This window comes from Hippopotamus amphibius, chromosome 3 (assembly GCF_030028045.1).
Source record: "Hippopotamus amphibius kiboko isolate mHipAmp2 chromosome 3, mHipAmp2.hap2, whole genome shotgun sequence".
Classification (NCBI taxonomy): Eukaryota; Metazoa; Chordata; class Mammalia; order Artiodactyla; family Hippopotamidae; genus Hippopotamus; species Hippopotamus amphibius.
This window is the reverse complement of record NC_080188.1, coordinates 149,723,683-149,749,476: the sequence shown is the minus strand read 5'-3', so window position 1 is coordinate 149,749,476 and position 25,794 is coordinate 149,723,683. Positions and strand designations below refer to the sequence as shown.

Sequence of the window (25,794 nt, the reverse complement as noted above, 5' to 3'; positions counted from 1 at the left end):
TGTTAGCAGAGCCATGAGGAAATTGAGAAGAAGTAAGATAAATTATTCAATACTTCAGCGTTCTCTTCTTCTTCAGCTACTTACATTCTGCCAATGTAGAAAGATCAAATGAAGAATCAGGAAAAAATTCACTGCAGTAACATGAAAATCTTCAACGTAGGCATCCAAAGAAGCAATAACAAACACTAGTGTCTAGTCCACATACCACATTTGTTAAAGTAAATGGATGTGTTTCACTCCTTTTTACTCTAGTATGGAAGATCCTCCAACCATCTGGCACCAAACCACGTGTGCATCTTTTTTCCCCAAAGTTAACCCACACTTCTCTGTCTCCCAAGAGTGGTTTCTTTTTGTATTCTTACTGTCATGACTTTCCACTGTTGTACCACATATAAATTCAAGCCATTCAGTAAGGGCAAGCTTTCATCTTACCTCCTTAAAGAAGTCTTTTTTTAACCATCAGATAATAACAACCAACAACCATCTGAGTTCCTGTAAGTATTTACTACCAACATCATTTCTTGGGAACATAGGCTACGTCCATATTCTACGGTGCTCAAAGTGCTATTACCTAGCATTTAAAAGTAAGTGCAAACTAAAGAAAAAATATAACACAAACAAGATTTCGTGTTATATTTGTTTCTTACAACATTAAATAAAAATTCAAATAAAACAAAAAGCAAACTCTTAACTTACCCCATTTAGGCTGCCCAAATCTTTCACCAAATGTTCATCAGTAGAGGCATCGTAATTGATTACAGCATGTTGCTTATCCACACTACGAGACTGAAAGAACAGTTTTTAAGTTACTAATAAACACAAGAAAATGCTAGAATAAATAACAAAAGATTTTTGGCTAAATACTTTATGTTAATAGAACAGTAGATAAATATAGGGAAATACCAAAGTAAAAGTAGATTAAATAAGATTTAAACTGTTACTATTCAACAGAAGTTTGGCATCACTTCTCAAAGAGGAAAGCAGCCAAAATTGTAAGACATTCTTTTCTACCAAAGTCACACGTTCTACTTTTCAGAGAATTTAAATCAGCTGACTTTGTTGAATGTATCAAATGACAATAATATTTTTTATAATTTGAAACTCATATGGAAATCATGTGAATTATAATTTTATGCTTTATGTACCTCAATGTAAGAAAAATTACCATATAGGATTTTCATCTTTCAATACCAAAGGTTAAGAGAAAAGGGACACAATGTGATATGTTCCTGAATAAAATTATCCTCACTTAAAACATGGGTTCTAAAACTCATGGGAGAGCTCTAAGAGAGAAAGTCAAAAAAAAAAAAAAAGGAATTAGAATGGCAAACTGATTTTTGAAAATTGTTTTTAAGTGTCTTTTAAAGTAAACACACACTCTCTTTCTCCAGAGCTTAGTGAGTTATATGCAGATGAAAGTATCTCAAAGATGAACTACAGACCTTTGGAAATTTACATCCAAAGGCAATATCAGTATAGTCACAGGAAGAAATAGTGTGAGAACCACTGAATGTGAACTCAACCACCATTTATTACTGGGCTACTATGTGAACTTTGGTATACTAAAAGCGAAGGAAGCATCCAAAATGGGGAGGAGATATAATTTTCAGTTTCCAGTCCAGTATGTAAAGAGCTCAGAAGTCATCATTCCTATCCTCAAAACAAGAAAAAAGTTAAACTGAAAATCAAAAACTTGTCTTAGTTTCATCAGAAAATTGAGGTCATAATGTCAACTACCACTCTGAAGTCTGGAGAGACAGGTAAATACAGAGAATCATAGCTCACTGGGAGCAGAAACGACTGCTGCAACCAGCAACTGGTAAGAAAACTGAAAGGTTAAATGATTAATTGCTGGAGACTTGAGTGTAAACTAGCTTGAGAGTAAGAACTCCTGGGGGCACAGCCTTGGGGGGGGACATCATTTTTGCACGAGTTTTACCTCCAGAAGCCCCGCAAGGATCTCAGGGTGAGGAATGGAGAAAAATCTTCTCATGCTTCTGGCATGGTGAGGGGGAAAACAGGCATTTTGAAATACACCCATTCTGTTCTCCCCAGCAATGAATGGCTTGTTTTCAAGGAAAACGATTTTTACCAAAGCTCACCCAACTCAACCAGTGTGGGTTTTACCAGAGCCTAAATGACATGGGAGAATGGAAATACCCAACATCTGGCCCTCCTGTCTCACCTAAGGAGGGGAACAAAAAAAAGCTGAGATGTACTTGTGAAGGTCAAAGACGGAGAACTAACAGTTCATACTACAGTATGCTTCCCCTCCCCCCAAACCTTACCATCATATCAACAGGGATTCATAAATAACATTATTATTATTACAATGGGATTATCAATACAATAGAAAAAACTGTAAATCACTATTTAAGAAGGAGCCTCTAAGGAAACTCAAAGACAACAGGGGAAAAAAAAACCAAGGACGCTACAGGAAATATTAACCTTTGACACTTTTAGATATAGCAAACAGTAAACACAGCCACAAAAGAAATCGGAAACGTGAACTAACCAAATAAAGATATAAATCCCAGTTGAAATGATCCTTTCCAAATAAATGTTACTAAAATTAAAAGTCCCTTACCCAATTAGCTTAAATTCCCTATTGAAAAATTTTGGTCTTTCCTTTCAGAATACAAACTCTATATTAAAGTAACAGACATTAGGAAGAAACACTATGTGACCTAAAGCAATTTTTCAACAAAATCTAAACACTTATAATACACTTCTGTTCTTCTTAAAGGTTGGATTTTGGTGGGGGAGGGGATTGTTTTGTTCTTTTCTGCAGTCTCAATTTCTCCAGGACAAACTGCAAATCTCAGAATTAAGAGTAACTTCATGAATAGTAGTATCACCCCTACTTCTCTACAGCTTACCTGAAAAATCATCTATTATGGCAAATAAGTCTGCTGCAAAACATCTGCATTAAATCTAAAAGTTACTTAAACTTTGTTTTGGTGTTTACTGTCATCTTTAAACTGTCACTCTGTTTAAACCGATGAAGTACTAAATTCAGTTATTAGGGTGGTAAGAATCAAATGAAGCACCAAATTGAATTAGTCTAAGGAAGAAAAAAATCTCTACATGTTGTAAGGCAAGTGAGAATTTAAATATATGTAAGCTCTCAATAAATACTGAATAGACAACCATAAATATTCTCTCTGTGAGGAAGAGAATACAGAGAAAAGTGCAGAAGTTCTTAGACGAGTGTGATGAAATTTAAGGGGAAAAAATCTAAACAAGACTTGAGAAAAAAATACCAGAAACGAAAGTGAAAAGTTACTGTTAGATATGGGAAAAAAATCAAATGGCTGCTCATGCGGTCAGGGAATAGCAGCTTTTGAGGGAAGCTGTCAACATGGCTCAGAGATATGGAGAAAAAAATAGTTTGAGGAGGAAATAATTTGAAGAGACCAATTTCCTAAATTTACAACTTGCTAGACACCTGGAATATTCTGAATCTGACTTACACCCTGCCCCGAAACTGTTAATGGGGGTAGGTAATATAAGAACATCTACTACAAAATGTAGAGCATGCTTAAGAAATGAGAGTGCACTGAGATGCCACGACAGATTTGGAGACTGAGTGAAGGAGTGGGCGTGTTACATAGAATCAGAAAAAGCATCTTTTTTCTTTGTTAAATAAAGACCTTAACTTTTTGAGAAGACTAGTCTATGAAATCAAGGCAAGGGATATCATCGGTTTAGAACTCATAGGACAAGTCATTCCATTTGTGTAACTCTTCAAAAATTAACGGCCAATGAAAGCAAATAAAAATGCCTATTTTTAGTTATCAAATATATTCAAGGTATCAACGTGTTTCCATTCTTGTCATAGAAACTAAGCGGGAAACCAAGATTATAGAATATAATATGTCAAGTAACTGGTCAAGAAAAACTGAAGGAACAAAAAATATTTATTATTTACATCTAACTACACAAGCATTAAACCATTTTCATTTCCAGATAAATTCACATTTCCTCTATATTAAACTGAGCCAGGAGAAGGTACACTACAACTTAATTTTCACAACCCATTTGAGTATTTCAATAACAATTTAATAATCTCTCAGAAACATATAATTTAAACCCTGATAAAGACTGCTAACTTCATTAAATTTCTGATACTAATGGGAAAACCTTAGCTGGTCCAGGTTTAAATTACAAAAACAGTCAATTCTGACCAGATGGCTTATTCTTTCCACCTTAAGCCTTTGGTAAGAATGCAAGACTCTCTAGTCACTAACCCCTTATAGTCATTTCCCCCACAGGAGCCTATGCCTCTTCCCTTACGAGTTTTACTTTCTACAAAGACCCTCTTCCCAAGGGTTTTACACTACACTTCTGAGGATCCTCCTTACTTGAAACTCCTCTTGATTCTCAAGCTCTTAGGGCTATCTCCTACTTCCTTCAACTGCAATCTTGGCTTTCCCCTGAGAACACCATTTCCACCACATTCCTTTAAAGTGGATGATGTCCTCCTAAATTCAACATTCTGTTGCGTTCAGAGATGCAGTTTGAATGGCAGTCCAGTTTGCTATTGGGGCTTCTAGATCATTACTTTCCCCCTCCAACAAAAAAAACTTTTTACTTTTCTGAAGTTCTTGTTACCCACCTATATATAAATACTGTATAAGTATAAATAAATATATATACACACTATATATTGGGTTGACCAAAAAGTTTGTTTAGGTATAAGATGTTATGGGAAAACTAGAACTTTCTGGTCAACCCAATATTTACACAAACACAAACACACACACACACTCACTCACACTCACTTCCTAAGTTGCTGCAATCATTTGTGGCCATTCTAACTTTCTGACTTAAGTTTGGGGATTATGGTTTACAGTCTTCCTTTTCACTCAAATTGCTACTTGAAAAAGCAGCATGAAGATGGCTGATTTTAAATGTCTCTGCAGATAATCCATATAGAACTCTAGACCTCTCTACTTCCACAGCCAAAATCTGCACCATATCTGGTCATACCACGCCCACTGCCAGACTTTATCATGCGGAATTGACACTACCTCTGGAATTTTAACTGTAGTATTTCTCTGTGACTAAATTCTCCTATTCTTCCAGCCCTCTCAATTATTTACAATAATTTACTAGTTTCTTACCTAAGTCCTTTGATAGCAGCAAGACATCTAATATTCTCCTTCCTTCTCTCCCTATCACTCTGACTTTACCTCCTTCTCTATATAACCTAGATTCCCCGCTGGCTTCAACTATCCCCTTTATGCTCCTAATTTCCAAATCTCTACCTTCTTCTTGGATTACTCCGCTCAGCTCCATTTAGTTATCTGCAGTTTTCTGTTGAATATCTTAATCTGAGTGTCCCTCAGAAACGTCAAACTCATTACCTTCGTCCCCAGAAGTACACCTCCTGAACCTCTACTTCATCTACTTCATAACGTTCCAGAAAGGCTAGGTCTTACATTCTTTTTCTCTCCCTCATTCATTATATATAACTAGAAAGCACAGCCTTCTATTTTCAATCTTTCTCCTGCTCTGTCTTCTTTTCTTCGTTTTAAATGATACTCTCTTCTTTAGAGCTTAATCATCTCTTCCTAGATTATTATAATCATCTAACTGCTTATACCAATTCCAATCTCTAATCCTGAGCAGTAATACAGAATAGTAGTTTAAAGCATAGAGGCTGGAGTCAAAAAGAACTGGTCCAGCCACTTGCCAGTTGTGGGACCTTGGTAAAATTACTAATCTTTGTTTAATCATGCTATAAAAAGGTATACCTAGGTCGCAGATTTTTTTTGTGTGAGGATTAAATGCATGGGAAGCATTTGAAAAGGCAATAATGCCCTGCTTAAAAACTCCTCAATCCTCTTACTGGCTAAGGCAAGATACACCAAGTCTTCAATATAGTACACAAGGCCTGCCAAGATCTGGCCTCTTCTAATGCCCAAGTCTTAATCTCTCAAAATGTCTGCCTTCACATTCTGTATACAGACTACAAGGAAGTATTTAAATTACCTAAACAGACACTGAATGCCATGCTATCTTCAATACCATGCATTCAATCATACTCTAACCTTCTAGAAACCATTTATTCATCTTTTAAGGTAATTCAGCTAAAGCCAGCTCCTCTAGAAGTCTTTCCAGATTTCGCATTCCCACATTTCCTTGCAGGTAGAACTGACCAATCTCTTTTTTTGTATACCCCACACCAACTCTCATCATTGCCCTGTGTCATACTAGACTCTAAGCCTTAAAGGACTGAGAGAACGTATCTATATACACATTGAAACCTCAGCCTGCAAGTAGCATAAAAAGGTTTGATGGAAAGAAAATCCATGCTATTTGGCCACTCTCATTTCATAAAGAATGAAAGTAGAAAAGTTTTCTTACATATAAAATAGCAAAAGTACTAAAGTTAAAAAGTTCAGGCCAAATTTTAAGAAGCCTACAAAGCAGGTGGCTTAAAATGACATAACCAAAACAAAACAAACCAAAAAATTCTGGCTCTCAGATAATTATAAAACCAGAAATTTTTGGAAAATGAGTATCAAAATGAAGCAATAATACTTTTTTTTTAAAAGAAATACTTCCTTTCCTGCAACAAACAAACAAACAAACAAGAAAAAGTCTGCCATCGAATAAAGTCAAAACATAAAAAACAATTTCAGGCCAGGAGCAACAAAAAAGCATCAAAGACTCACACTGACTAATTTTCTAACTAAAAACTAACATGAAGTGTTAGAAATGACTACTCAATACCTGTCACATATACATTTTGTTTATCCCTTCATCTGTTGCTGAACACTTGGGTTGTAACCTTTTGGCTACTGTGAATAACACTACAGTGAACACTGACTGACATACAACTATCTGTTTGAGTCCTAGCTTTCAATTATTCTGGGTATAGCCTACTAGTAGACTTGCTGGGTTATTTGGTAATTCTGTTTAGCTTTTTGAGGAACCACTGAATTGTTTTCCACAGCAGCTACCCCGTTTTACATTCCCACCAACAAAGTATAAGAATTTCAACTTCTCCACATTCTTACCAACACTTATTTTCCGTGTTGTATTTTTTTTCACATTGTTGCCATTCCAGTAGATGTGAGGTGGTATTTCACTGTGGTTCGAGTTTGTGTTTCTTAATGACAAATGGTGTTGAGCATCATGTACTTATTAGCCATTTTTATACCTTCTTTGGTGAAATGTCTACTCAAGTCTTTTGTCCATTTTTTAAGGGGGCTGTTTGTGTATTTGTTGTTGAGTTGTAGGAGTTCTTTATATACTCTGGATATACGGTTTTGCAAGTATCTTCTTCCATTCTGTGAGTTGTCTTTTCACTCCTTATATATATCCTTAGATGAAAGTTTTTAATTTTGATGAAGTCCAATTTACCTACTTTTTCTTTTGTTGCTTGTGCTATTGGTATCATATCTAAAAATCTACTGTCAAATCCAAGGTCATGAACATGTATCCCTATGAATTCTTCTAAGAGTTTTATGACTTTAGCTCTTATATTCATGTAATTGATCCATTTTGAGTTAATTTTTATATATGTTGTGAGTTAGGGATCCACATTCATTCTTTTACACGTTGAAATCCAGTTGTCCCAGCTTTATCTGTTGGAAAGACTATTCTTTCCTCTACTGAATGGACTTGGCACCCTTCTCAAAAACCCACTGTAGTAGTTTCCCCAGGCTGCCATAACAAAGTAAAATTGTGTGGTTTACATGGCTGTCTTTTCTCTGTATCTGTCTTTTCCTTATCTATGACACCAAGTTATATTGGCTTAGGGTCCACCCTAATGACTTCATCTTAACTTGATTATATCCTCAAAGACCCTATTTTCCTAACAAGGTCACATTCACAAGTATGGGATATTAGGACTTCGATACATCTTTTGTGGGGACACAATTCAAACCATAATGGCCATAGGTATACGGGTTTATTTCTGAACTCTCCATTCTGTTCCATTTGTCTGTATGCTTACCCTTATTCCAGTATTGCTAGCTTTGTAATAAATTATGAATTTGAGAAGTGTGAGTTATCCAACTGTATTCTTCTTTTTCAAGGTTGTTTCACCATTTTTAAATTTTGCCAAACTTTACCAAACTCTTCAGAAACAAAAAATCTTTAATTAATTTTCACTATGGGTCACATTTTCCTACTTCTTTACAGGCCTGATAATTTTTTATTGGCTATCAGATACTGGGAATTTTACCTTTTTGGGTGTTGTATATTTCTGTATTCTTAAACTTTGGTCTGGGACACATCTAAATTACTTAAAAACAGTGTGACCTTTTTGAGCATTGTTTTTAAGATTCAGACGAAAGTAGAACTCAGACTAAGGTTAATTATTTTCCCACTGCTAAGGAGTAGAGACCAATGCTCTGGGAAGTATGAGGTTTTCCAGTCTGGCTGTTAGGAGAAGCACCATTCCTGACCCTGTTAGTGCCAGGCACTGTTAACTCTAATTTGAGTGTTTTTTTTTCTCCCTGCCGTTGGGTAGTTTCTTCACATATGTGTGCTGATCGGTACTCAACTGCATACTCAAGGGTAATCCTCCGCAAAGTTCTTTCTCTGTGTAGCTCTTTCCTCTTTGATACTGTGTCCTGTAAATTGGAACCTATCTTGGTCTCCTTGGACTCTCAGCTTCCTCCCTCAACCTCACAAATTGTCAGACAACTTACATTTGTTACACATAATCTAGGACACAGATACCTTACCATGTCTCTTAATCTTATTTCCATTTAAGAGATTTATCCTGCAAGTTCCTAAACAGCCATTCCAATGTTTCTTAAGATACTGCTCTGGTGGTTGATACAAATGCCACATAGAAAATAACTCTTCCACTCTCTAATGAATGAGTTCCCCCAAATTTGAACCTAAAACCTGTTTCAGTTACAAGAGGTCTATATCCAGAAACAATCTTTACTGCCTTCTTCTCAGTTGTTAGTCTCACCATGCCATCTCACTGAGGAGTCCAGAAAATCTCTGTACTATTCTATTTCTCTCATTGAATTTGTTTAATTAAGGTATCATTATAAATGTGGGGGTATGGTGGTTTGAAGAAGTATGTTATATACTGTAGGATGTTTAGCAATCCCCCTGGTCTCTTGATCTTTGCCCACTGAATGTCAGTAGCAACCACCTCTAACCCTCCATCATGCACAACAATCAAAATGGGGACTTCTCTGGTGGTCCAGTGGGTAAGACTCCACACTCCCAATGCAGGGGGCCCAGGTTCGATCCCTGGTTGGGGAACTAAAACCCGCATGCATGCCGCAACTAAGAGTTCTCATGCCGCAACTAAGAGTTCTCATGCCACAACTAAGAGTCCACATGCTACAACTAAGAAGCCGCATGCCACAACTAAGAGGTTCACATGCTGTGACTAAAGATCCCACGTGCCACAACAAAAAGACAACATGCCACAACTAAGACCCAGCACAGCCTAAATAAATAAATAGTTTTTAAAAAACCAGCTGTCTTTAAAAAAAAAAATTAAAACGTCTCCAAATATTGCCAAAAATCTTTTGAGGGAACTGGGGGAGGCAGGATCACCCCAGTTGAGAACCACTGGGCTAACAGAATAAACATCTCTATTCTAAGTACTTGTTAACAGTTTTAACCAACAAAAGGGGAGAGAGCAAGGGGATAAGACTTTATTCTAGATTATCAGGACCTATTAAAGTAACTAAATCTCACAAACCTGGGATCCATTTTTCTAATTACTTTGCTCAAAAATATCTTAAACATATCTTTTGAAAGTAACTCCTTAATACATAATTCAGTAAATACCAACGATCTGTATGCTCAAACTACTGGAAGATATCATAATGACTATCTCTAAAAGAAACAGATTAATTCCAATATCAATTAAGTACCATGATTAAAACTCAGTTTTACTTCATGCTATGCTAATTTTATGAATATTTCACGTCCTATTTTAAAAGTGTATAATGTGAAACTTCTTACTTCTTAAAAATAAACTTCTCTACTCAAAGATCTCATTTTTCAAACTATAATCTCCAAGACTTAGAACTTATTTTTAAATGATACAAGGGGGAGAAAATTTATTAAACTAGTAGCTAGAGCTTAAAGAGGGAGTTCAAATGTCAGTAGAGCTGCTCTCCAAACGAGTAGAAAAATATTTCATATCAATTCCAGGTTTTGAGTAGACACATACAGAAAGTGGATGCAATTACCTGCAACATGAGCTCACAGTCATCTCTTCCAACAAAAATCATTTCCCGTGGCAGCCTGTGGCGAGTGCCTCCACTGCTCACCAAAAACCAGGATGTTAAGCTCATTTTCTGCTTAGCTTCTAAGTCTTTGGCAAAGCTACGTCATCCTGCAGAAAGATTCAGAAAAACATACATTCAGATATTTTCAACTTTAGTATCTATTCACCAAACCCTATAAGTAGGCCTTGGGAAAGAACTGCATTCAACATTTACCCCTGACTAAATAGACAGTCCACAGGTCCCAGGAAACAACATATCTACCATATTCTAGCAGTAAAGTTAAGTCCACAGACTCCACTAAGAGTTCAACTAAAAAGGAAGACATTAAGCAATTAAGTAGGTAGTCAACTAATAACATTTATCATATCTCTGAAAGTCTTTAAGCAGAGCTTATACAGGTCTAAAATTCTCAGATAAATGATCACATTAGTATGTTAACCCCAGTAAACACTAGCAATATTGTACAAATAAGTGTCTAGCTTATAAATGATCTGAGAAAGACAGACTCAATTCAAATGAATATATTTGATATCTGATTAAGAGCTAACAATGGACACCAAAGAAATTGCTTCTTTGTCTACCAAGTGCAGACCACTTAATACACTTTCAAAAACAGGCAATTTCAATTTCTCCGTCCTAACATGTATTGTACTTTCTAAACATGTTTTTTTCTAGAGCAGCAGTTCCTGATCTTTTTGTCCTTGAGACTCTTCTACACTCTCTTTTTTTCCTTAAAAAAAGGACTGTAAAGAACATTTTGTTTATGTGGGTTAGATGTATTACTATTCACCATATTAGAAATAAAAACTGAGAAACTGGTACGTACTTATTCATTTAAAATTATCAATAATTTTACAGAAAAATAGCTAACATTTTAATGAAGACTAACTGTATTTCCAAAAAAAAATAATTAGTGAGAAGAATAGCACTAATATTTTAAAAATCCCTTTAAGATCTGGCTTAATAGAAGATTTTCATATCTCCTCTGAATTCACTTTGTTGCCATATATTATTTAACTTAAAATATCTAAAAACCTAGCTTCATACTTATTCCTAGATAAGCAGTGGGAAATGGAAAATTTATTTTAATAGTCTTTCCAAATAACTGAAAATACTTTTCTTTGATACTACCTCAAAACTTCACAGGTGGTAATTTATTGGAAGTTATTTACAATATGGAATCTGAAACTTTCCATACATTTTAACATGAAAAGCCATCTTCTGCTCTGAAGAGACTGTGTAACATCATGCTTTGGTCATCTGAAAAACACTGGTTCCCTGAGTTACACATATCTTCCAAGTGATGATACATTTCATTATACTAATTTAAAATACCACATTCATTAATATCATCACCCATCTCATCAGAAAAGTTAAGTACTGGGCAGCTGTTAAGCAGCAGAATCAAGTTCCTAAAATTCTAATCTTCTCTTGAAAGCCTTAATTTTACTGGCAAAAAAATGCTGTCAATTCTTTTCCTTGAAGTGACAGGTTTATATTTTCTGCTAAATACTCAAGTCTACAAAACCATAATGTGTCTGTCAGTCATTGTTTCAAATAAAAATCATGTTCTATGAAACAACTGGCTACTTCAGCTCACAACTCAAACAATGACACAAATGCTTTTGCTTGAGACAATCATGGTACTTTGGTATACAGCATAAGTGCTTTATATGTACTTTCATTTAGTCACACAGAACATTAAAAAGATGTCATACAAAGGTCCAGATTTAATAAACTTAATCATTTTTTAACACTTCATCAAGGACATTCTTAAGTGAAATTGACTTTTTTTCTTACTTGCAAGTGCATGGCAGTGAAAAATATAATTGCTATTAGCATAGTATGGTGTGAACGCCTTGACTAAGGAATAAGGAAGCAGCAGCTTCAGCCACCACTGTTTTTTGTACTATCAGTTCAAAGGTCTATACAATAAAAAAGGTAAAAAATGTTTTGATAATGTTATGAAACCATTTCAAGGACTCCTAGAAGCCCACTGACTGGACTCTAAGAATTGCTGTCTTAGAGCATGTGACTATGTCATTAAGAGCATAAACTTAAAGAGTCAGATAGATTGGCAGAGAAGTCTGACTCCTGGTTCCACCACTTATTTCTGCATGACCCTGGTTTCCTCTTGTGTAAAATGGGAAAAAGGATAGTATCTATTCAACAGTTTTTTTTTTTTCTTATGGATCAAAAGAATACTACTTGTAAATATCTTCCCCATGAAACGATACATTCTTATATGATTTAATTAGAAGCAAACTATACTAAAAAACAGCGAAATGTAACATTCTGCAATAAGAAATACATCTATATATTAAAAGAGAATCCTTCAAAAATCCTTTAACAGAGAATTTAAGGTAAAAATCCTATATGTTATGAATTTATCTACACACACATGAAACAATGGGTTTCACCAAAATAAGCAAATAATTTTCTGTAAAGTTAAAACAATTAAGTCTTACTCCCTTCTCAGTTTATTGAATTGATACAGTCAATTTAAGTGGATTCTTAAATCTTCCTTCACCTAATTCCTTGATGCAGATGTTGCTGTTAGTCTTCCATCCACTTACTTTCTGTCAAAACGGTTTTTAGCATTTCATATGTATGCCCTGGCCAAATCAACAGAGAATCAAAAAAATTTTACCTGAGAAAAAACTTTCAATATAAATATGGTATATAATTTGCATACTGCCTTTTCAAGGAAAGACACTTTCAAAACATAACGTTAATAAGTAAGTCAATAGTTATAAACTCATTTAAGGGAACTGAAAAAAAAAAACTTTTTTTCAGCACTTGTATGGGCAATGTCCATAAGATATTAAAGTAAATCGAATTAACCTAAATACAGTAAATGAAACACCAGAGCCAATCATGGGCAACAAGAACAGTTTCTTAACATTTTTGAAATTACAAAGTAATATGTAAGCATGATTCATATGCTACAAAAATATTTTAAGTATTTAGACAATATCAAACATAATTATATAAAATACAAATATGTAATATATAACTCCACAATAATTATATAACTATATAAAATAAAGTCAAAATAATGGCTTTTTATACATTTTGTTTTGACTTTCAATGACACTTAAAAGGTAACAAAAAACACATTTTCTAAAACACAAAAATAAAACACATAATCCTTGAGATGAAGGGTATTATTCATGGGCTGGGCCAGCGACCACGAGTCATCTTCCAGTTTCTCTGTAATGGGAGAGAATGAGATATGACCTAAACTCTCTCTCCGTTCTCCTATGGGACTCTATTCCCCTAAGACAGCTTTCTCACTGGTCCCTCGGCTGCAATGCTCTTTTCCTACTCACTGAGTAATACTAACACTTGCACATAGATAAAACGAAAAACTGAGCTTCCTCAGTGGCCAAGGCAGAAGTTTCAGCTCAAGTTCCTCAAAAGGACAGGAAAAGGGGCCTTTGGGTTTGCTGATTGGACAGAATATACTCAAGGTCTTAACTTTGACACTTCGGATAAAAAGGAAAACAAAACCAAACAACCCCAAAAAACAAGAAGAGAGCACATCAAGATAAAATGAGATGTAAATATGGTATCTTGTAGTATCTGGCATATTGGGAGGCAATCAATTTATGCTTATTGCCTTTTCTCCCTCCCCTCCTAATCTTTTCTACCAAATAATACCCTAATGTCATAATCTGAGACTCAAAATATATCAACCAAACAATACACATACATTGAATATCTTCTATGTCAATGCTCTAAAATTATTCAGGTAAAGAAACATTTTAGGGTAAAAATTACAGCAATATAATACACCTTATAGCTTACTCACAAAATTAAAAATACTATAATCTTATTTCATATATATTTCAATTCTAAAGAGTGCATTTAATAGATCACTGATTAAAATTCCTGTCATACTTTCTCAAAGCACAAACAGTTCTCAAGATTGAAAAGTATAGAGAGAATCTAAACATTGACAAGTATAGAGGGCCATTGACTGACCTTTGCAAAGATTACAGTCCCAGACCTTCTTACATACTCAAGTACAGCTGTAAACTATAACCTTTGCCCTATGACTTAGCAATTCCTCCAATTAAAGGTGGGGGTACATTATCCCACTCCATACCTCTGGGCTCTGCCTCATGATGTGTTTTGGCCTATGGGATGATATTAATACCTGTGATGTAAGTAAAGGCTAAAATGTGCCTGGGCAATTGGGTTTGACCTCTTGTACCTCTCCCATTACCATAAAAAAAACATGCCCTGGCTAGCCCACTGGTTCAAGAAGAATTAGACATGTAGAATGGATACGGCTCTAAGAGAGGCTGAAGCAGGCCCTCAGTATATCATCCGAGCCTTAGCTGAAGAAGATATATGAGCAAGAATAAAATTGGTGTTGTTTTAAGCCACTGAGATATGTGCAGTGATCTGCCTTACCATTGACCACGATGCACAAAAGATTAGTATAATCTACTGAAATATAATATCTTTTAATAAGTACACTAACAGTCCAACACACTCACCTGAGTATTTTTAGAAATACACAAATGAAACTTTTGTTGATGTTGTTCCCTTTTCCCCAGTTTCTTCATCTCAGAATGGTAACATTTATTTGTATAATTAAACCTAAGGCTGTTACACGTTACAGAGCCATAAATTGTAGATAAAGGAAACTTATTTTAACAAAAAATCCAACAACGAGAGAACCCAGCAACAGAAGAAGATGTAAGCTCACTTTTTCTTTGGGAAAAAGGTCAACACCTATAGTTTACTTTTTCACCATCTGGAACAGTTCAGTTTACCCATAGGAGAATCCTCCAATCTCCTCCCAAAGTGGGCAAAAACACATTGATGATGTTGTGGGAGCCAAGTTAAGAAGAAATGATTGGGGGCAATCTCACCATTCTGTGTGAAGAGTTTCTATGTATTCATTTCCTTGGTTAAGCATAGCACTTTACTCCACCCTTGAATGAGCTTGATGGTCACATGTTTGGAGTCTCTCTGATTTAGTGTCTTCAGATAATAAACCTCTAATCTTCTGTAGGAATGGGGGTTTGGGCAATGAGCCCTAATAGTTTTTTATATGAACTTCCAGCTGATTTTCTTGTTTTTATTCCACCCTGCTTCCAAGATACCTGGTATCTCACATTCCCAAGCCTTTCCAAGATTCTATGAGAATTCATTTGTTTCTTTATTTTTCCCTCCTACAGCTCCTGCTCTTCCAAAACTTTCTCAACTTCTCTTCCCAAGTGGCCTCTTCTCATTCTCTTTGTATTAGTGGGACTGGGAAGGAACAGAGGAAGCTCCAGGGGTCCTATTCAGTATACTTTCAGAAAACTGCTTCTTTTAGCATACGGTTTTGAAATAAAATAACACTAAAAAAGACGAGCTATTCAGAACATAATATCTCAATAACCATATATTATCCCAATTTTCTTTAGTGTCATAATCATTGTTTCCTTTTCCTTTTTTGCAGATTGTCTCAAGAACTTTAGTTACTCTTAAGAAAAGTAAATTCCCAATGATAATGTCTGCTCTCCATATTTGTAATTTGATTATTTCATTCTAATTGCATTGAATTCAAATTTCAAGTTAGATACTATTAATATTACAAGCACCACCTATGATTAAATAGAAGCTAAAAATAAAGGGCAAAAGTCTCCACAGTCATGTTAATCTAACTCTGGATATGCCTCCAAACAATCCCTGGACAAATGAGGATAGTATAGTTCATCAAACAACTTATGATATGCTAACATGTTTCCATACTCTCAGATGAAATAGCTAAAAGAACATTCTTGGTAACTTTATGAATTTGGAAAGAAGCTATTATAAGGAAAATTAATGAATCAGTTCAAACACTTATGTGTTTCAAAGCACTTCCTCATGAAACCTTTGCATTAAATTCTCCTACTGAAATGAAGAAAAAGGCAGACTGGATAAAATAAAAGGATCCATCTTCAGGCTCTCTATGAGAGAATCTGTAGATGTAAGGACACAAAGAGGTTGAAAGTAAAAGGATTAAAAAAAGAAACTGGATGCAAATAGTAATCAAAAGAAAGCTGAGGTGGCTATGTTAATGTCAGATAAAATAGACTTTAATTGAAAAAAGCTTGCAGAAAACAAGGAACATTATATACTGACCAAAAGGTTCAATACAGCAAGAACATATAAAAACTACAAACATATACACACCTAACAACAGAGCACCAAAATATATAAAGCAAAAATGGGCAAAATTAAAACGTTAAGTAGACAATAGAACAATAATAACTGAAGACTTCCATGTCCCACTTTCAACTATGAAAAAAAACCAGACAGAAGTTCAACAAAGAAAGCACTTGACAACACCATGAACCATTTTGACCTAACAGATATATACAAAACACTCCACTCAACTACAGCAGGATCACATTATTCTCAAGTGCAGAAAGAATGTTCTCCATGACAGGCCATAATGTTAGGCCTAAAACAAGTCTTAATGAATTTAAAAAAATAGAAATCTTACAAAACAACTTTCCTAATCACAACTGAATGAAATTAGAAATCCGTAACAGAAAGAAAACTGGAAAATTCTCAATATGTAAAAATTAAACACACTTTTTACCAATGAGTAGGTAAAAAAAGCAATCATAAGGAAATTAAAAAATAAATTGAAACAAATGAAAACAACAACACAGAATAACAAAATTCATAAGATCTGCTCAAAACCAGTCCTAATGTACAGAAAAATCCACAGCTGTAGCTACTGTAAAAAACAAGCAAAAAAAGATCACAAATCAATAATCTAAGTGTACATCTTAAGGAAACCAAACCCAAAGGTACCTGAAAGAAGAAAATAATAAAGATTACTGTTTCTAGTTGTGGCCTTTTCTTTTTTGCTTAAAGATTTCACTTTAATGTTCTTGCAAAGCTTGTTTGTAAAATTTTGATCTCTCTATCAAATCTGAATGAAAACCTTGTGGTTTGCTGGGTTGTAGATTTTTCCCTTTCATCACTTTAAAGATTGCATGACTTCCTTCTGACCTGCAGAGTTCTGCTAAAAAATCAGCTCAGTCCCTTATATGTAACTTCTGGTTATCCCTTGCTGCTTTTAATATTCTCTTTTTATCTTTAATTTCTGCCATTTTAATTACAATGTATCTTGTGCGTTCCCCTTTGGGTTGATCCTGTTTGGGACTCTCTGTACGGCCTAGACCTAGATGTCTGTTTCCTTTCCCACACTGGGGAAGTTTTCAGCTATTATATCATCAAATATGTTTTCTGCCCCTTTCTCTCTCATCTCCTTCTAGGACCCCTATAATGTTTTTACACCTGATTTTTGTGCCAGTGGTCTCAATCTATCCTCATTTTAAATTTAAATTGAAACTCTTTTCTGTTGAGCTTGGGTGACTGCCACAGCTCTGTCTTCCAGTTTGCTGACTGTTACTTTGTATCATCTAACCTACTGCTGATTCCTTCCAACATATTTTAAAATTTCAGTTACATATTCTTCAGCTGTTCCTTCTTTATATTTTCTAACCTTTTGCTAAACACCCCACTTACATCAATGAACAGATCATTCAGACAGCAAATCAATAAGGAAACATTAACCTAAAATAACACATTGAACTGAATAGACTTAGTAGATATCTACAGAATGTTTCATCCAAAAGCAGCAGAATACACATTCTTTTCAAATGCATATGGAATATTCTCCAGGAGAGATCACATGCTAGGTCACAAAACAAGTCTCAGTAAATTTAAAAAACTGAAATCATATCAAGCATCTTTTCCACCAAAATGCAAGACTAGAGTCAACTACAAGAAAAAAAAAAATACAAAACCCACCAACATATGGAGGCTTCACAATATGCTACTAAACAACCAATGGATCACTGAAGAAATCAAAGAAGAAACCCAAAAATACCTGTAAACAAATGAAAATGAAAACACAATAATCCAAAATCTATGGGATGTAGCAAAAGCAGTTCAAAGATGGAAGTTTACAGTAATACAAGCTTACCTCAGGAAACAAGAAAAATCTCAAACAACCTAACATTACACCTAAAGAAACTACCGAAAGAACAGCAGACAAACCCCAAAGGTAGATGAAGAAAAGAAATCATAAAGATCAGAAAAGAAATAAATGAAATAGAGACTAAAAGAACAATAAAAAAGAACAATGAAACTAAAAGCTAATTCTTTGAAAAGATAAACAAAATTGATAAACCTTTAGCTAGACTCATTAAGAAAAAGGAGAGAGGGCCCAAATCATAAAATCAGAAATGAAAAAGAAGTTACAGCCAACAACACAGAAACCCAAAGGATCATAAGAGATTACTATGAACAATATTATGCCAATAAAATGGACTACCTAGAGGAAACAGACAAATTCCCAGAAATGTACAATCTTCCCAATACTGAACTGGAAAGAAAAAGAAAATAATAACAGACCAAGTACTAGATGAAATTGAATCAGTAATTAAAAACAAACAAACAAACGACAACAAAAAATCCAAACAAATAAAAGTTCAGGACCAGATGGCTTCCCTGGTGAATTCTAACAAATATTTAGAGAAAAGTGAATACCTAACCTCAAACTATTCCAAAATATTGCAGAGGAAGGAACTCTTCCAAACCCAAATTATGAGGCCAGCATCATCCTGATAGCAAAACTAGACAAAGACACTACAAAAAAAAAGAGAAAATTACATGCCAATATTACTGACAAACCTAGATGCAAAAACCTTAAACAAAATATTAGCAAACCACATCCAACAATACGTTAAAAAGATTATACACCATGAACAAATGGGATTTACCCCAGGGATGCAAGGACTTCTCAATATCTGCAAATCAATCAATGTGATACCACACTCATGAACTGAAGAATAAAAACCACACGATCATCTCCATAGAGGGAAAAAAAAAAAAGCTTTTGACAAAATTCAACATTCATTTATGATAAAAACTCTCCAGAAACTGTGTTAGGAGGGAACATACCTCAACATGATAAAGGCCATACATGATAAGCCCATAGCTAACATCATACTCAACAGTGAAAAGCAGAAAGCATTTCCTTTAAGATCAGGAACAACACAAGGATTCCCACCCTCACCACGTTTGTTTAACATAGTTTTGGAAATCCTAGCCACAGCCATCAGAGAAAAAAAAGAAATATGAGGAATCAAAATCAGAAAGGAAAAAGTAAAACTGTCACTGTTTGCAGACAACATGATACTATACATAGAAAATCCTAAAGATATCATCAGAAAACTACTAAAGCTCTTCAATGAATTTGGTAAACTTGCAGAATACAAAATTAATATACAGAAATCTGCTGTATTTCTATATACTAATGATGAAGTATCACAAAAAGAAATAAAGAAAACAATCTGATTTCCTATTGTATCAAAAAGAATAAAATACCCAGGAATAAATTGAAAGGGGTAAAAGACCTATAATCAGGAAACTGTAAAACACTGAAGATATTGAAAATAATACAAAAAAATGGAAAGATATACTGTGTTCATGGATTTTAAGAATTAATATTGTTAAAATGTCCATAATGCCAAAAGCAAATAATAACTAGAACAAATAATTCTAAAATTTGTGTGGAGGGACTTCCCTGGTGGTCCAGTGGTTAAGAATTCACCTTCCAATGTAGGGGACATGGATTTGATCTCTGGTTGGGGAACTAAAAATCCCACATGCCACAGGGTAACTAAGCCAGCGCGCCACAACTACTGAGTCTGGACACCACAACTAGAGAGCCCGCATGCCGCATACAGAGAGAAGCCGGCATGCCACAAAGAAGATCCTGCATGCTGCAATTAAGACCTGATGTAGCCAAAAAAAAATTAAAAAAAAAATACAATAAAGAAACAATTTATAAAAACAACTAATAAATAAATAAATTTGTGTGGAAACACAAAAGACCCTGAATAGCCAAAAATAATACTGAGAAAGAAGAACTAAGCTGGTAGTATCACACTCCCTTACTTTAAACCATACTATAAGGCTACAGTAATCAAAACAGTACGGCAGCAGCCTAAAAAGTGACACATAGGTCAATGGAACAGAACAGAGAGCCCAGAAATAAACCCATGCTTATATGGTCAATCAACCTATGCCAAAGTTGGCAAGAACGTACAGCAGAGAAAAGATAGCCTCTTCTATAAATGGTGTTGATAAACCTGGACAGCTAAATGCAAACTGGACTACTGTCTCACAACAAATGCAAAAATAACTCAAAATGGATTAAAGACAAATATAAGACCTGAAATCATAAAACTCCTAGAAGAAAACATAGGTAGTACACTCTTTGACACTGGTCTTAGCAATGTCTTTTTTGAATATATCTCAAGCAAGGGAAACAAATCAAAAAAATAAACAAGTGTGACTACATCAAACTAAAATGTTGTTGCACTGTGAAGAAAACTATCAACAAAATGAAAAGGCAGCCTACTGAATGGGAGAAGATATTTGCAAACTACGTACCTGATAAAGGGTTAATATCCAAGTGATATATCTGATAAAGGATAAATATACAAAGATCTCATGCAACACAATATTATCAGGAGCATGCTGAACACTGCTAACCAACAGAGAAATGCAAAATGAGATATCACCTCACAACTGTCAAAACTATCATCAAAAAGACCACTGATAACAAATGCTGATGAAGATGTCAAGAAAGGACTTCCTAGGTGGCGCAGTGGTAAAAAATCTGCCTGCCAATGCAGGGGACATGGGTTCGAGCCCTGCCATGGGAAGATTCCACATGTCAAGGAGCAACTAAGCCAGTGCGCCACAACTACTGAGCCTGTGCTCTAGAGCCCATGAGTCACAACAATGTGCCGCAACTACTGAAGCCCAGGCGCCTAGGGCCCATGCTCCACAACAAGAGAAGCCACTACAATGAGGAGCCTGCGCACCACAATGAAGAGTAGCCCCCCACTTGCAGCAACTGGAGAAAGCCCGTGTGCAGCAACGAAGACCCAATGCAGCCAATAAATAAATAAAATAAATAAATTTATTTTAAAAAAAATGTCAAGAAAAGGGAACCCCTGTATACTGTTGGTGGGAATGTCAACTGATGCAGCTACTTTGTAAAATAATATGGAGGTTCCCCAAAAAACTCAAAATAGAACTACCATAGGATCCAGCAATCCCACTCCTTGGGTATGTATCAGAAGAAAATGAAAACAGTAATTCACAAAGACATATTGAATATATATACCCCAATGTTTATAGCAGCATTATTTACAATACTCAAGATACAGAAGCAATATAAGTGTCCATGCATCAACAGATGAAAGAATAAAGATGTGGGATATATATTTATATAGAATGAAATACTACTCAGCCATAAAAAAGAATGAAATTTTCCCATTTTCAACAACACAGATGGACCTGGAGGATACTATGCTAAGTGAAATAAGTCAGTGAAAGACAAATACTGTATGCATCACTTATACATATAATCTAAAAAATAAAACAAACTAGTGTGTATAACAAAAAACAGATTCACAGATATAGTGAACAAAGTAGTGGTTACCAGTGAGAGGGAGGAAAGGGGGAGGGGAGGAATATGGGTAGGCGATTAAGTGGTACAAACTGCTATGTACAGTATAAATAAGTCTCAAAGATATATTGTACAGCATTGGGAATATTTTACAATAACTATAAATGGAGTATAATGTATAAATATTTTGAATCACTATGTTGCACACCTAAAGCTAACATAATATTATAAATCAACTATACCTCATTAAAAAAAAAAAAGGAGTGATAACCTTAAACGTACCAACATTCAAATTATAGGCATCCCAGAAGAAGAAGAAAACAAGAAAGGGTCTGAGAAAATATTTGAAGAGGTTCTAGTGGAAAACTTCCCCAACATGGGAAAGGAAATAATGAACCAAGTCCAAGAAGCACAGAGAGTCCCATACAGAATAAACCCAAGGAGAAATACACCAAGACACATATTAATCAAACTAATGACAATTAAACACAAAGAAAAAATATTAAAAGCAGCAAGAGAAAAGCAACAAACAACATATAAGGGAAAACCCATCAGGATAACAGCTGACCTCTCTACAGAAACTCTGCAGGCCAGAAGGAATGGCACGATATACTCAAAGTCCTGAAAGAGAGAAACTTACAGCCAAGAATACTCTACCCAGCAAGAATCTCATTCAGATTTGAGGGAGAAATCAAAAGTTTTCCAGACAAGCAAAAGTTAAGAGAATTCAGCACCACCAAACCAGCCTTACAACAAGTGCTAAAGGAACTTCTCTAAGTAGGAAACACAAGAAAAGGAAAACACCTACAAATACACACCCAAAACAATTAAGAAAATGGTCATTGGAACACACATGTCAATAATCACTTTTAATGTAAATGGATTAAATGCTCCAACCAAAAGACACAGACTGGCTGAATGGATACAAAAACAAGACCCTTCTATATGCTGCCTACAAGAAACCCACTTCAGACCAAGGGATACATATAGACTGAAAGTGAAGGGATGGAAAAAGATATTCCATGCAAATGGAAGTCAAAAGAAAGCTGGAGTAGCAATACTCATATCAGACAAATTAGACTTGAAAGTAAAGACTATTAAAAGAGACAAGGAAGGGCACTACATAATGATCAAGGGATCCATCCAAGAAGAACATATCACAATGGTAAATATCTATGCCCCCAATATAGGAGCACGTCAATACATAAGGCAAATGCTAACAGCTATAAAAGGGGACATCGACAGGAACACAATAATAGTGGGAGACTTGAACACCCCACTTACATCAATGGACAGATCATCCAAACAGAACATAAATAAAGACACACAAGCTTTAAATGACACATTAGACCATCTCGACTTCATTGATATTTATAGGACATTCCATCCAAAAACGACAGACTACACTTTCTTCTCAAGTGCACATGGAACATTTTCCAGGATAGATCACATCTTGGGTCACAAATCAAACCTCAGCAAATTCAAGAAAATTGAAATCATATCAAGCATCTTCTCAGACCACAATGCCATGAGACTAGATATCAATTGCAGGAAAAAAACTGCAAAAAATACAAACACATGGAGGCTAAACAATTCACTCTTAAACAACCAAGGAATCACTAAAGAAATCAAAGAGGAAATCAAAAAATATCTAGAAACAAATGACAACGAAATCACAACAACCCAAAACCTATTGGATGCAGCAAAAGCAGTTCTAAGAGGGAAGTTTATAGCAATACAGTCCTACCTTAAGAAACAAGAAAATTATTGAATAAACAACCTAACCTTACACCTAAAACAACTAGCGAAAGAAGAACAAAGAAACCCCAAAGGGAGCAGAAGGAAAGAAATCATAAAGATCAGAGCAGAAATAAATGAAAAAGAAAGGAAAGAAATCATAAGAAAAATAAAACTAAAAGCTGGTTCTTTGAGAAGATTAACAAAATTGATAAACCATTAGCCAGACTCATCAAGAAAAAAAGGGAGAAGATGCAAATCAACAGAATTAGAAATGAAAAAGGAGAAGTAACAATGGACACCTCAGAAATACAAAACATCATGAGAGACTACTACAAGCAACTATATGCCAATCAATTGGATAACCTGGAAGAAATGGATACATTCTCAGAAAAATACAATCTTCCAAGACTGAACCAGGAAGAAATAGAAACCATGAACAGACCAATCACAAGTACGGAAATTGAGGCAGTGATGAAAAATCTCCCAACACACAAAAGCCCAGGACCAGATGGGTTCATGGGTGAATTCTATCAAACATTTCGAGAAGAGCTAACACCTATCCTTCTCAAACTCTTCCAAAATATTGCAGAAGGCGGAACACTCCCAAACTCATTCTACGAGGCCACCATCACCCTGAGACCAAAACCAGGCAAAGATGGCACAAAAAAAGAAAACTACAGACCAATATCACTGATGAATATAGATGCAAAAATCCTCAACAAAATACTAGCTAACAGACTCCAACAGCACATTAAAAAAATCATACACCATGATCAAGTGGGGTTTATCCCTGGGATGCAAGGATTCTTCAATATACGCAAATCAATCAATGTGATACATCATATCAACAAATTGAAGGATAAAAACCATATGATCATCTCAATAGATGCAGAAAAAGCTTTTGACAAAGTTCAACATCCATTTATGATAAAAGCTCTCCAGAAAATGGGCATAGAAGGAAATTACCTCAACATAATAAAAGCCATATATGAAAAACCAAAAGCCAACATCATTCTCAATGGGGAAAAACTGGAAGAATTCCAAGAACAGGAACAAGACAAGGGTGTCCACTCTCACCACTATTATTCAACATAGTTTTGGAAGTGTTAGCCACAGCAATCAGAGAAGAAAAAGAAATTAAAGGAGTCCAAATTGGAAAAGAAGAAGTAAAATTGTCACTCTTTGCAGATGACATGATATTATATATAGAAAACCCTAAAGACTCTACCAGAAAACTGCTAGCACTCATTGATGAGTTTAGCAAAGCAGCAGGATACAAAATTAATGCACAGAAATCTCTTGCATTCCTATACACGAACAACGGAAGAGCAGAAAGAGAAATTAAGGAAACTCTCCCATTCACCATTGCAACCAAAAGAATAAAATACCTAGGAATAAACCTGCCTAAGGAGGCAAAAGATCTGTATGCAGAAAACTTTAAGACATTGATGAAAGAAATCAAAGACGACACAAACAGATGGAGAGACATACCATGTTCCTGGATTGGAAGAATCAACATCGTGAAAATGTCTGTACTACCCAAAGCAATTTATAGATTCAATGCAATCCCGATCAAATGACCAATGGCATTTTTCACAGAACTAGAGCAAGAAATCTTACGGTTTGTATGGAAACGCAAAAGACGCCGAATAGCCAAAGCAATCTTGAGAAAGAAAAATGGAGTTGGTGGAATCAGGCTTCCTGACTTCAAACTATACTACAAGGCCATAGTGATCAAGACAGTATGGTACTGGCACAAAAATAGAAAGGAAGATCAATGGAACAGAATAGAGAACTCAGAAGTAAGCCCAACCACATAAGGGCACCTTATCTTTGACAAAGGAGGCACGAGTATACAATGGAAAAAAGACAGCTTCTTCAATAAGTGGTGCTAGGAAAATTGGACAGCAACATGTAAAAGAATGAAATTAGAACACTTCCTAACACCATACACAAACATAAACTCCAAATGGATTAAAGACCTACATGTAAAGCCAGACACTATCAAACTCCTAGAGGAAAACATAGGCAGAACACTCTATGACATCCATCAAAGCAAGATCCTTTTGGACCCACCTCCTAGAATCATGGAAATAAAATCAAGAATAAACAAATGGGACCTCATGAACCTTAAAAGCTTTTGCACAGCAAAAGAAACCATAAACAAGACTAAAAGGCAACCCTCAGAATGGGAAAAAATAATTGCCTATGAAACAACGGACAAAGGATTAACCTCCAAAATATATAAGCAGCTCATGAAGCTTAATACCAAAAAAGCAAATAATCCAATCCACAAATGGGCAGAAGACCTAAACAGACATTTCTCCAAAGAAG

At 35.2% G+C, this 25,794-nt stretch overlaps 1 protein-coding gene across 12 annotated transcripts in view; it reads right to left on the bottom strand.

Moving 5' to 3' along the window:
- The window catches only part of CEP170 (centrosomal protein 170), a 138,107-nt gene that overhangs the window by 86,305 nt on the left and 26,008 nt on the right, over window positions 1–25,794 (bottom strand). For all 12 annotated transcript variants that reach the window (XM_057727396.1, XM_057727399.1, XM_057727405.1 and 9 more), the window contains exons 2-3: window positions 10,188–10,333; window positions 697–786 (exon numbers count right to left, since the gene is read on the bottom strand). In XM_057727396.1, coding sequence (XP_057583379.1) covers window positions 697–786; window positions 10,188–10,292 — 195 coding nt within the window. In that variant the 5' untranslated portion in view covers window positions 10,293–10,333. The remainder of the gene's footprint in view (window positions 1–696; window positions 787–10,187; window positions 10,334–25,794) is intronic.